The sequence below is a fragment of the Chlamydotis macqueenii genome, chromosome 5 (assembly GCF_036417535.1).
Source record: "Chlamydotis macqueenii isolate bChlMac1 chromosome 5, bChlMac1.mat, whole genome shotgun sequence".
Classification (NCBI taxonomy): domain Eukaryota; kingdom Metazoa; phylum Chordata; class Aves; order Otidiformes; family Otididae; genus Chlamydotis; species Chlamydotis macqueenii.
Genome location: NC_141560.1, coordinates 23,619,093 through 23,633,263, shown reverse-complemented (window position 1 = coordinate 23,633,263; position 14,171 = coordinate 23,619,093). Strand labels below are relative to the sequence as shown.

At 36.4% G+C, this 14,171-nt stretch overlaps 1 protein-coding gene across 2 annotated transcripts in view; it reads left to right on the top strand.

Annotated features, from left to right (window-relative positions):
- The window catches only part of NRXN3 (neurexin 3), a 1,051,320-nt gene that overhangs the window by 921,684 nt on the left and 115,465 nt on the right, over positions 1-14,171 (top strand). For both annotated transcript variants that reach the window (XM_086748180.1, XM_086748181.1), the window contains one exon: positions 10,791-10,880. In XM_086748180.1, coding sequence (XP_086604306.1) covers positions 10,791-10,880 — 90 coding nt within the window. The remainder of the gene's footprint in view (positions 1-10,790; positions 10,881-14,171) is intronic.

Genomic DNA, 14,171 nt, shown 5'->3' with positions numbered 1-14,171 from the left:
TTTGAGATGGCATGTAAAGTGCCTTTGACAGATTTACTGCGTTTTATAATGAGCCTAAAACATATAAAAAGACAGGGTTAATAAAACAGCATTGGAGAAGCACATTTTGAAGGCAGTACTGTGACATATGTTGAAAGATCTGCCAAGAGGGATGATTAAAGCATGACAAGTTGATGAAATCAAGAGTTGATTTTAGCTTGTCACTGCAAGGCCATAACATCTATAATATATTTATAAGGTTGGAAAACAGATAAATATGGCTACATGATATGAACGCTCAGTTTTGGTCCCCTGTATCCTCTGAGATATAAACCTACACGCATTAAGTCATCAACAGACAAACATACTTTGGAATTTGTGCAAAAACACCCATGCTGATGCATATTAATGCATGTGCATCCATAGTGGATAATGGGATAGGATCTGATGTGATGAAAAAGTTACATAAATGTTGCTACTATGCTCAGAGTTTAACTTCTATGTATTTCATGTTTTTGTTTCCCGCAGGATGTATGATACTGCAATTCATTTCCACTTTGCCGCTCTCCCCAGGCAGTTGCGTGGGAGTGCTGTAGGGCTTGTCTGTCTTCCAAATTCTGTCTTTGAGGACAGAGGATAGGGAAGACAGAGAGAAAAAGAAAACAGTGACTATGTTGCAATTTCCAGTACTCATCCCTCCTGTCAAAGTTTCATTCCTCAAAACTGATCCAGGCTCTTATGACATACTTATCCAGGCTCTGACTGATCCAGGCTCTTATGACAATCAGTCTGCAGGAGTTGCAGTCTTACCTTCAGCAAATACCTCAAGCCCACGTGAGCAGTAGTCTGTCAAGCACCAGTATTTCTGTCAGTCTGATATTAAGAAAGAGGGAAATGCATGGGTTTTTGTGAAGACGTGTAAGGTAACCAGGCAGAACAAATAGTACAGTATTATTTAACAGCAATAGGACTGAAAGAATGATTTTACCCGAGGAAGGATGTACACAGGATAGTATCTTCATGCAAGTAGTCGTGACCGTCAAATTCCTACCTAGGATCCCACAGATAGTCCTTGAGCTGTGGGAAAGAGAGGAAAAGGAATAAGAAGCATTCTTGTGTAGCAGTCTCTATTACTGCTACATAACAGTCTCGTAAAAGATTGATGTAACACACAAATACATGCCACAGAGGCAATACTAGTTTTAATTTTGCCAAAATACCTCCTCTTGTTTATAGCCTGGATAAAGAAACTACTATCAGAAAGTACTGAGAATTTGAGGAAGACATTTTGTTGGTGCTGTCCAGAACAGAGATATGTAAGATATAGCTGCATGCTGTTAGTTGAATTAGTGTAGGATCATTCTTACATCTTCCTCAATCAGACTAGATGTTCAATATGTAAAATCTACAGGCGAATACCAAATACATCAGAGGAAAATTTTCTTTAATGGTCAAAATGACACTTCTATGTAGTGGTCCTGGATTTGGGATGGTTTCTATTGTGTCCTCCTAGAACCTGTTCAACTAATAAGCTTCTTGAGCTGGAGGGCAGCCAAGTGTCTGATGCTTCAGAGAATTACAGTAACCTGCCATGGCAACAACAGAAACATGCCCTAGAAGATGTCCTTCTAAATAAAAAAAAATGTCCTATTATGTTTAGTTTGTGACCTGAAATATGAAGTCACATAAGCTGTATGTGTTTGTATCATGTCTACAGTCATTACATTTCTATTACTCTGTTGGAAAGCAAATACTTTCTTTTTTCCCTCCTTCCTTTATTCAAGGAGACATGATCATGTGGAAATACTCCAACTCCCTCTAAAGCTGCAATTTGATAGAAGTTACTCTGCTGTATTGTGAGCACGTTGCTTAGCCAAATTGAAACCATGACAAAACAAAACCTAGGCAATTTAGTGGCGTCTGTAATTTTTCTCCATTTCTCTGATTCTTTTTCTGTTGATGATCTTGATTCTTGAATCTCAGTTCTTTCCTCTTAGCTTAGTCCTACGGACTAGGATTCTTTGTAAGATAAATTCTTGCAACACAGAGTGAATGCTTATGAAAACTCATTCTAACCTTTGACAATGGTAGTATGGCATGTAGTGTGACTCAGGAAGAGATGAGCTTTGTAATTTCCCTATTCTAGGCTTGCTCAATGTCAGAATAATGACTTAAAGTATGCCAAGATATAGTATCCATAGGGCCCCAATGCATCTCTCTACCTAGTTGTTCTCACCCTTCTTGTATCTAATATAAGAACCCTGGGCTAAGGGATTTCCCTAAATATTGGGATTACATTCATATACTCCCTACAGGCCTTTGAGTCTCTGTTCCTGAGATACTATGATGCAAAACAGGTGTATTGCATTCACATAGGGATCCAAGCCATGGGTTTTTTTCCTTGTATCTTCTTGACATCCAGCACACTCCTTGCTAAAATCATCACCCTGCAATTTTCTATGAATAGTAATTGCATCCTAAGAGATGTATGTGTATTCTGCTAGCTTGGTCTTACCAACAATTCCAGGCTAAAGTATACAGCTGCTTACAGAAGCATGCTTATTCTAACTGTCCGGATGCTCAAATACTATGAGCTGTTCTCATCTGTGTCCACTAGTCCATGATTGTATGAATATCCAGGTAACAAGCATAAGCAATATCACCACAAATTTCTGATAAATTTCTCCTTTGCAGGAGTGAGATGATTTACTATTGATTCAGTCATCTGACGATACATAAAATGTAGCTGTATAATGTAGGGCAGAGAAAAATGGAGAAATATTTCTCAGATGGAGAATCAGGCAAAATAAGATTGCTAGAAAGTAAGAATCCTGCTAGACAGCACAGTGCAGTGAACTCCCCGACATTAATACAGTTATGTTTCTCTCCTGGGTAAGTTCTGTTTCAGTTTTCCTGGTTAAACAGAGCTGTTATAATGTATTCTCTTTCTTCTCTCCCTTTCTGGATCTCCCTCAGTCCCTATCTCTCATACACACACCTACACACACATATGCAGTAAGACTGAGCAAACAAACATCTGGCCTGAGGAATAAGAGGCTTGAACAACAACTTTGTGCTTTTCTGATCTTATTGCCTGCAGAAACAACAGTGCCAGCTGCAATCCCAGGTTGACACAGCTGACATGCAGTGACAGAAGGGGCTCACACATCCGCATCAGCCTTCTGCCTGCTCACTAAAAGGCACTGGAAAGCACGAAGTCATTGAAATACAGTGCTGTGGGCTGAAGCAGAGCAACTGTGTGAAAGGATGGTCAGAAATTAAAGGAGCCAGTCATGGAACTGGGATCCAGAAGTTCCTGAATCCCATCCTTGGCTTTAGAGATGCCATTCCCTGTGGTCTTGGGCAATGCTTTTACCACTCTGTGGCTGTTTTCCAATCAGTAAAGTGGAGATAAAGTCCCAATTTACATTATCTTCAGGGATTTAAATAGAAAATATTCTATAATTCACTGAGTATGAAAACCTTTCTAGGTTAGTGAAAATATCTTTACTATTTATTGAGTACCTGGAGCACCTTAGAGACTGAAAAGTCCAGTGTCGAACTTGCAAAACCTTTTATATTTTTTACTTAAGCCCCACAAATTCACAGGCAGTGAGATTCACTCTGCGTAACAGTCTGTCTTGTGCAGACTGAATGGTATTTTACCCCTTCAATACTTAGCATTTCCATAGCAATTTGCAAGACTTAGATGTCTTCCATGAACGAAATTTATTTAAAAGGTTGGAGTAAGAAAAATATATCTACAGAAACTACAAGTTCCTTTTCTTATAGGTCTACCTTACTTCTGACACAGTGTTACTCAATAATGATTTTTTTCACCGTATGGATGTTTCCTGTGCCTGCAGTTCATGGCTTGGCTTTCTGAATGGCACCTGTCTTTGAGAAGGCCTACTGGGTCACTACAGGGTCCTGAAATTCTCTTTTCCTTTTTTCTAAGCTGATGCAGACAGAAGAATTGATTTCAAGAGGAGGCAAAGATCACTGATTTGTAGCAATTAGAGATGGGAAAGGCCTGTTTGGTCTCATTTATTCCATTCTGTAATCAACTGATATCCCTCACAACTTTATCAAGTAAAATTTTAAATAAATCAAGAATTTCCCTGAGGAGACTGTAGCACTGTCTAATATGTAATCTTAATAGGAAGTGCTTCTTAGTAAACTTCTTCTTTCATCAATGTCTTACTTGCTTTTAGTTCTTTCCTGGCACTAACCCTAGAAACTTGCCTCCTTCCATACGGTTTTTGCTTTTCTGTGATTTGTAACTGATTAGCTTTCCAGTCCTCAGTGGTGACGTTTGATTAAATGCTTTATGAACGTTACTCTCATTAATGTTACTAACTGAGTATTCTCCTTGTACTCAGCACTATATTAATGAGAAAAGACTTTACATGCTTTCTCTATTTGTTGTATATTCAGCTCCCCATATTATCTCCCTGATAATAAGTGCACAGGGAAATGAGATCCAGAAACATCCAAAGGTTTCTGGTGGAGGCAACCCAACCAGCTCCATGACTGCCAGCAACAAGGCAGAGACTGGAAGTCCTGCTGGGACTGAGCCAATTCCCATATAGATACCAGAGTGCCTGCCAGCACCTTCCAACAAGGAATCTTGGTTTTAATGTAATGCCTGGTAAACATAAAGAGGAGCCCTTCTTGAACAGGGAGCACAGTGCACTGTGCCCCAAGTGGTTCTGTAGGCATCAGTCTAGGCATCTAGCCCTGTCTCCATGTTGGCTGTGTCACACCTAAGCTAGCTGTCCGCCTGAGGGCTCTTGTTGTCCACCTTGAGTACAGGGGTGTGATAGTGAGACACTGACTCTTTATGAAGCAGGTGTAAGGCCACAGGTTTTCTTCCTCAGATCCTGCACCATGCAAAGGCAGATTTTTTGGTTTTCAGTCTCACATTGGTCCTGGAAGCAAAACAAGCTCCAAGACCTAACCCAACACCTGTAAACTAGAACCAGTGTTTCTCTGCCTTGACTTTGCATAATCCGCAAATTAAATAACCAGCCCATAGATAAATGGGAGTTAATAGAATTTAAAGTGTCAATACAAATAAAGTGCTTTTGGCATTTGGTTTTTGCTGTTTGTTCCCACTGGGCTATGTAAATCTGATCCTGACCTTTCCCAAAGAAATCAAAGAAGTAGGATGTGGCGACAGTAGCAGTGGATTTTATTCTGATCTCTGTTTCATGTCTCTTCCCACAAAATGAAATTTGTTCTTGTTTAAAATGGAAAGATCAATATGTAGTTTCAGTTGTTCTTTAATAGTCACTTTAGCCTTGGCTGCCTGATATGGAGCTTAATTTGGACCTGGTCAGTGAAAACACAGTAATTTACACATTACTTACAGAACGTCTCAAAGATCTGGTAATGTAGACGCTCAGATTGTTTCACATCTGTAAAAAGGTTGAACTGGTAACTACTTTCTCTGTACTGTACAGTAATTCACTTTTCCAACATAAATCAAAAGAGAACTGAAGTAAACTGCTTTTATCTCGTGCCCATGGCCTCATCTTCTACAGGGCTGAAATGATTCAGTATAATCTGCTCATATAAAATAAAATCTCAATTACATTTTTCACAAGACTAACTATTTTTTTTCCTTTTTTTTCCTTTTTCCTTGAAAAAAAGTTTGATTAACTTTCTTCCACCTTTGCTAATCTGAGTTTTCTTTTTGTTTTGTTCCTATTGTGTTTCTGTGTTAGATTATCCGGGCAAGGCAATCATTTTCTCTGTCATCCAAGACAGGATTAAAAGATTAATCTAAAAGTGGTTGAAATGTTACTGATCTTGTCCTGGGGCAGAGGGATGAATTAGATGACTTCTCAAAGTCTTCATTAGTCTTATTAATGTCACAGTGGCCCATGTTAGTTACACCTTGTGGACAGACATTTGAACTCTAATCTCCTACCTTGCTTCTGAATTTCCCAATGATTTTGACCTGAATGCTGCTTTGCTTTGAATTAGGACCTACAGTTTTTAGGCTGAAAATGATAAGGCAAAATAGAGAGTGGCAGCAGTGTGGAGGTTTTTGTTGAGGCAGTACTCTAGTTGCCTGAGTAACTTTTGCTGTTGTAGTCTTGCTTAATAATTCTCTCCTATTTTTAGTACTTACGTTACCGAGACCTCGTTGTCTTTTATCATGAGGGCAGTGAGCTGAGGAAAGCTGCAGTGTGAAGGTCAGCTTTTATCTGCGGTCCACGGTGAGATGAATGGAAGGAAAGGTGTGGCTCCCAGCAAACAACGTGATCAGAGTTAAAGTCAAGGGCATCCAGGACTAAGGGGAAAATGAAGACAAGAAATAAAATAATTCAGTAGCAAAAGATGCAACTCTATTGAAGAGTGAAGACAGAGGGAAAAGCATAATATCCAAGAGCTGAAGCAAACATAAACAGTGTCAAGATTTGGCTATTCTTCAGTCCCATCAAATAAAATACAATCCTAAATTTGAACGAATCCTTCATAGCATCCCTTTTTACACAAGGCAAAATTGAAGCATTGCAAGATTTTGTAGAGGGACAGTTTGTGGTAGTTCAAAAGAAAGATTCCAGATCACCTGCCTTATAATTATTTTGTTTAGTTGTGTGACCATCCTCCTTCATTTCTGTATAAGCCAGATATGTGGTTTCAAGTTTGGACTTTTTTCCATGTTTTATAAAATCTGCGGCATGTAGAGATTTTTTAAAATGCTTTGATTTTAGTGCAAACATTTCCTATGCTATATAAGATAAAATACACTATGGCTTACAGTAGTGCAACAAAATAAACAGCTATCCATAAACAGGCCTGATGCTAAAGCTAATTGTAGTGTTGTTATTCCTTCCTGATTCATGGAAGGAGGAAGGTTCTAGTCCTAAATATGAACTTTACTAATAGGCTTGTCTCAGACTCCTTGCTGAATAGAAAATGTGAACAAATGATAGTTGTACTTCATAGTATTCAGAACAAAAATCATTAATATCATCATATCGCCTTTCATTTAATAACTGCTCATTAGATAAAATGTCTCATTCTTACAAGCAATGAAGAAAATATTGCTGCTGTAGGGTCTCTTCATAAAACAGCCTTAGGCATTAATTTATGACAGATTAATGTTTTCCTGTAGTATTTTTTTTTTTTAGCATCTTCACAGACTTGACAACACGTCCAGTTGGATTAATATTCCACCTGGAAGCAAGTACGTATTTTCTGTCCAGTGCGATTTGCTGGAACCTTTTGGCTTTTCTCTTTCACACCAAAGAGGCAGTAAATCATCATGATTGGTATCTAGGCCAAGAAGCAACATTTTTTCAGAGCTTCAATTGCTCTTTTACTTTCTTTGGCTTAAAAGTCCATTATGGTTTAGAAATAAGCAAAGATTGATTGTTTTCTTAAAGAAACCATGAGTGGAAAAGCAAAACATCTTCCAACATTGTAGGGTTTTGGAAGAAAATTCTGCTTTGCCCATGAGTAAATTTAAACTGTCTCCCCCTGGGCGACAGTGTATCAAAAGCATTTCCTGTGGGAACTGCTAATAGTGCTTAGCACAAGCAAATTCTGTTGGTTTTTTTCTTTTTTAGTATGATGTAAATTGAAGATTATCAAGAGCTAAAGCTGGAAGTGAATCTGATCTATTTATCTGTATAGTCCATGGAGCAGGGATGCAGAGGGCTCCAAAAGAAGAAAAAAAAAAAAAGGATGACTGGCAACCAGCAGGCTCTGATTTTTATGATTTAGGTGCCAGGTTTTCTTGGGGGAAAGAGGGACAAACAAAAAAAAAAATAGAGCTCTTCTGTGGGATTCGTCTCCAAAACATTTAGTCCTCAGGAATGTCTGTGGTATTTTAAATATTTTGAATATTCAGGTTAAACTAGATTCAGAAATCCAGAAGATAATGTTCCATTAAAATTCTTAAGGTCATAAAAGCCTGGAAGCTTATGAGTCTGTTGGAAAACTGAGGTCTATGTGATACTTAGGACATGCAGCAGGATTTCTGTTAATTGTATGTATGAGTACTAAATGGAATGAAATACTTGTTTTATCCCAGTCTTCCGAGAGCCATATTTGGCGGTGCTTTAGAATTTTGCATGAGAAAGGAGAAAAAATAGGTGAAGGAATCAATTTCTGAGGTACAGCTGTTTAGAAGAAGCTGAGTCATAAAGCAGATTGTAAGTCATACTGATATATAGGAATTTATTATGCAGGAGGAAGGTTATTTTAAATGAGCAGTTCCTATCGTAGTTCAGCAGTTTGTGTCATTTAAGCAGCGAGAAGTTAGGGGAGGAAAAATATTTAGTAAATCACAAGTAGCAAAACTAATCAACACAATTTTACTATAACAAATTATATCGTGCAGACCTTTGAGACTCACGTTGATTCTGAATGCAAAAGAACTATGGGATTAAGCATATTTTCTAAAATAAATTTAAACGACACTTTTATCTTGTGTATTCTTTTCTGAAGTACAGACTGAAAGTGCAAAAAGCTTGGGGGGAGGGGGGTGTCTAGATTATTTCCGTGAAGAGATTGTTTGAACATGTGTATCGTTCAGCTCTAGAAAGGCATTACATTGAGGTCACAAAAGTATTGTTACTGAAAATTTTTGTGTGTTAAAATGGACAATAATTGCCCTTAATCACATCATGGCTCAGCTGTTGGAGGTCTGATGAGCTTACTTCATGTTGGACTTATGTTACTTCATGTTGCACACCATGGTATTTCCTTTTTTAACTTTTTGTATCAAATGCTGTGTTTATTTTTTTAAAGCACAACTCAAAGTCAATATTAATTTAATTATTGTATGGTTTTATTAATATTTACTCACTGTCCCAAGCACTTGACAATGGAAACCTTGTTCTTTAACTCAATATTGTAACTGGGTATATCAGTGGACACATTCTCATGCACAAGTTTTTAAAAATCATTCTTACTAATGTCTGAAATAAAATTTAAAAACAAAACAAAAAAGACTAGATCAGGTACTAATGTTGCAATTTAAACCAATTTGAATTTTCTAATGTCCTTCAATTTTTCATAGCTTTTAAAGGTATTATTTTTATATGTATTTTAATCTTGCTGAATATATCTGTCTAATAATAATAACAATAATAATAAAATTAAATTAAAGCTGTTTTTTTTTAAAAAAGTCTTTAAATCTGTGGTGGGGAATAGTTGTCATTTCTGACTTTCTTGAAGGTCTAGGACTTATTGTAAGAAAACCATTTTTACCTGTCATGTCTTCTTTTATTGTCCCACTTCCTTTTTACCTTAGTCTTGTTGGCCTGTTCTTGTGAGATGCCTTACTTATGAGAAATTTCAATCCACTGTATTTTTTCCTTTCTACAGTCAACCATCCACATACAAGAAGCAGCACTCCGTGTCAGCCACTGGCTGACTCTTGTGTTCCTATGAACTGTGGATCATTCCTTATTTTGAAAAAGATCTTGTTGCCTCCAGTAAAAGGTTGCTTATGTACATACCGAATGAAGCCAGTGGAGTTTTTTGTTCCGAGTAAAGTGTGTTATAGAATTTCTTTGGTCCTGTAGAAAAAGTTCTTGCCCATTAACATTGAGATTTCAACACACTCTCGTCTAACCAGAGGTCGTTACTCAGAACATACTCTATAAAGTGGGGAATAACCTGCATTTCTACTACTGATCAACTGAACATCTGTTTATGGTAGCATTACTTCAGTAAGCTGGGTGCTTACTCTAGTTTTCTACAATATTATCATGAAATTTCTAAAAGATGCACTCTTTTTATGCCTATCTGACTGAAGAGTTTTTATTAAAATAATACATGAAGCAAAAACTAGAATGTTACTGTCAGAAAGTTACCGTATCTGAAGAAAATGAAAAAGCAGAGTGATGGCACTTGTTTACTCCTAACACCATCAAATTGAGCTGTTCCTTCCTACTGGAGGTTGGCCCAACCTATCTGACCTGTACAGCTTTTTCAGTAGCCAGGGAATTTGGACAAAGACTTTGTATGAATCCTGTTCTGTTCTGTACTGTGTGCACGCTTTACTGGATAATTCTATTATCCATCAACACGGAACAATGGAACTGCACTTGCCAGAATTTACATCTTGGGTAATTATTTCTACTTTCATGTAAATTAGTTTCTAAGCTTCTGTTTTTTTCTGGCAACAGGCCCAAGTCTTTGGTAACTGGACATAAGCCTTCACATATCCTTAATTAACAGCTCTTCCTCTTTTTAAATTTCACTTCCCTTTTTTCTATCTTCCCACTCTCAGGGTTTTTAAAACTTGTTCTGTTGCATCCTTTCAGCATCAATTTCTTGTAATTTCTTCCATTCTTTTATTTATTTATTTATTTATTTACTACGTTTCTAGTCCTAATGTGTCTTTTGCTGCTGCAAGAAGGCTTATCGTAATACTACTGACTGTGTGTTTGTGTGGCTGACATATTGTGCCATGTCCTTGTGCAATCACATCTAGAGTGTCATCAAAATGTTTTAACTCTTGTCCCTCAGTTCACACAAGGTCTCATGTCCCAAATTACACATACCTTCTAACCAATGTGGATAAACAAATACTCTGAGGAGAATCTGAAATATTTTTTCATAGGATTTAACTTCTCTGACCTTCCAGAACCTCAGGCAATTGGATGTATAACTATTCTCCACCTTACTAAAGATAACTCTCTCTCTTTTCAAAGATATATGTACACACACGTGCACTTATTTATTTATAGCTAAATAAAGTAATTTTAAAAAAAAATCTAGGATGTTTTAACTATTTCATTGACTTTTCAGATTGTTTTTAAGCTGTTTTTTAAACTTTAAAGGCAACACTGATAGTGAACGGTTCCAAATGGTAAAACAGAAAATCCCCTTCAAATATAACCGGCCCGTAGAGGAGTGGCTGCAGGAAAAAGGTAACAGTCATTAAAACTTTCATTTTAAACCCATTTGATTCTAAACCCTCATTTTTAAAGCCTGCAATAAATGTTTCTTAAATGATAATCGCCTGCTGCATAAATGACTGTTTTAATTTTCATTATAATTTGTGTCAGCTTCCACCTGCCATATGTTGATAAATCATGCTATAATACATTGCTATTAAAATGCAGTTAAAGGGACGAAATTCTAAGCTTGCTATCACAGTAATGACAAACAAACAAGCAAAAATTCAGGAGACGTTTTCTAAAAAAAAAAAAAAAAAACAAAATGAAGAAGAGCAAAGAGCAACAACATGTATTATGGCAATTTAACCACTGCATGATTTTCCTATTTTGATTTGTTTTTAAATTACATTATATCTTTATTATCAAAGTTTTCTTTAAAGAATTTCAAACTTCTTGTAAGTTTATTTTTTTTCCTCATTAGTCTGATTAGCCACTATGGCTATGTGTTTCCTAATTGTGTTAAGATAATTAAACGATTTTTTAAAATGTGGTAAAGAAAACATTTTTTTAACATTTTCACTTAAACTACAGTGAGGGAGACAGAGAAAGAGATTGTTATGTTCCTTTTATGCCATGTCTGGAGTACAGTTTGAACACTCAAATTATACATTTGTATAAGTTATGGGTCAGATTCTTCCCTAACTTAGTCTCAGGCAGTGCTACTTAATTTTGTGAGTTTGCCTGGAGTAATTGTCTTCAGTTCAGCAAATGACTTGTCAAGTATGTCCAGCTGGCTTGAGTGAGCATTCTGCGTACACTCAATGACCTGTTGAAATGGGACTTGTGTCAGAACAGTAATGTTCTTTTATCAGGAATTTGGAGGGGAAAAAAAAAAATCCTGGATTTAGAGCCCATTCCGAATCCTGTCGAAGGTAACAGAATCTAACTCTTACTGATTTCAGCAGGGTTTGAACTGGGCATTTGGTAATACGGTAGAGCATAAGTCAGGAAGATCTCCTTCTATACTAAACGTGGTATTTAAAAAAAAAAAAAAATCACTGTAACTAACTCCTTGTCTTGAAGTCTAGAAAAAGCAGGACATGATCTTCTTTTGTTTCCTTTTAAGAAATACTACTGATAAAAGGGAACGACCTTTGGACTCAGATCTTGCATTTTCTGTGCTGACATAGAGTATGGTTGTTACTAAATTTTCAAAGAGGGAAAACCAATTTTTTGTAGGATTGGAAAAATATAATTCATGTTCTGTTTCAAACTTCATTCCTCAGCTGAATTAACAAATTGGTTTCTCCAGTATTAATTTAGTTAAGGTCATGAAGGATGTGGCTAACTATGGTCAAAGTATTTTTATGTGAAGGGTCTGATCCTGCAAAGTGTTGTACACGCTCAGTTCCTCAGTTGACTTTGATGAGAGCTGGCAGTGTTGCCCACTTTTCAGGTTTGGTCTACAATGGTGTAATGTTTGTAACAAAAGCTAAAGTGTTTGTGAAAGTTAGACAAAAATATTTGTGTAACTGAAATAGAAATATTTTTTGATGGCCAGGGTTTTATGGAACAGCTAATTCAGCTAACTTGTAAATGAATTTTAAGATAAAGGTATACAGAAAATGCTTATTGAGTCTCAGTGGGTTGCCTTATTAATTTACAAAATCAAACTAAAATAAATAAATAAAGCTTAACACTAAAAAGAGGATAATTTTGGTAAGTTTGAATTGCTAAAGTCCCTTTAACACTAAAGACAGTGATTGCCTCAATTTTGTTAAAACAGATGCATGTCTAATTCCTTGATGCAATTCATGTGCTTGAGAAACCCACCTTTGTTTTCTTTTGTGGTTTTCTTTTGGTTTTTTTTTTCTGTTTTTGGTTCTCCACCAAATTTTTTATTTTATGTCTCTGCTTCACAAAGTTTGAGCTTATAAGCATGCCAATGCACTTTCATTTGTAAGCCATCCTGAAGTTTTGAACTGAAGTCTACCTTTTGTGGCTAATGATGCTTTGTTAAAAGACAATCACACATGCAGTAGGGTTTAAACCAGGCAATATTTGAGCATTCTGACACTCAAAGCACTGAGTGTTTTTAGGCTAGAAAAGTAGATCTATCTTTTTAATGACGTGAAAGGAAATTCAGTCTTCACACGTTGTGTTAAGGAATGACATCATGCAGTGCAGCACCTGAGACAATATAGTTTTGCTCCTTCTTTCCAAAGTAGACAGACATTTTCAGCAGCTTAGGTATGACTCAAATTTAAAAATAATAAGAATTAATAATTTACCTAGCTGTTCACTAATCTGCTCATCCATCTGGTCATCCATCCAACAATTAATGTAACATGGAAGCCTTTTGTGAGAGGACATTATAAAGATGATGAATGAGAGGGTAGCTTGCTATCAAAGTAGAACAAGATGAACTGATGGATGGAGGAACAGATAGATTCATCAAAGAGACAGCTTGCAGAATAGCTGTCTTGCCCATACGAGGTCTTGGCTTGAGTGAGGTAAGATGAAACACTTTTCAACTGACATTTTTTAATGCCGTAATTTGGTCTTCCTTTGGTACCACTGTTACATTATTCATAATAATGAAATAGTTCATTCTTGGAAAGCAGATATAACACAACATCTTTATGAAGTGGCATCTTACTACTTTTTTGTCTTTTTTTAATTTTATAAATGGATTTAAAATATTTTTAAGAGGGGCTCAGGTTTACAATCTTGAATTTTATGAGTAATAAGTGAAACATTAAACATTATTAACTTCACTGAGATTACAAATGTGAGTAAAAAAAAAAAAAGAAGTATTATTCCTAAAGTGATTGACTTAAGAAGTCATAGAACCAGCAAATTTATTTAGCAGGATACATGGTGTCTGCTAAGGCACAAATGTTACCTATTCTGCAACTGGATGAGCTAATAAAGACCCAGAAGCATCTCATCAAAAGGGTTGATCCTGGAAGTCCCTAATTCTTCAAATCTCTCTTACTTACATGTGAAGTCTTGTTGATGTAAGTGACTGTACTTTTGAAGCAAGAACAATTTGCATGAATTAGTGTTTGCAAAATCAGGCCCAAAATCTCTCCTAGTGTTACGGAAAAGTTACACTTCACTAAGATTTCTCTGTGATATTTTTAATAGGTAATCAGTTTTCCAAATTAAGAAGTCAATGAGAGAGCAAACAAAGAAACAAGAGTTTCAACTATTCAGAATATTTACAGCACACCTCAGAAACTTAAAATATACTCATCATTTTTCTCCAGTATGACAGTAAAATAGCAGTAGAAAGAGTTCTCTGTAGAAAACAAGGAC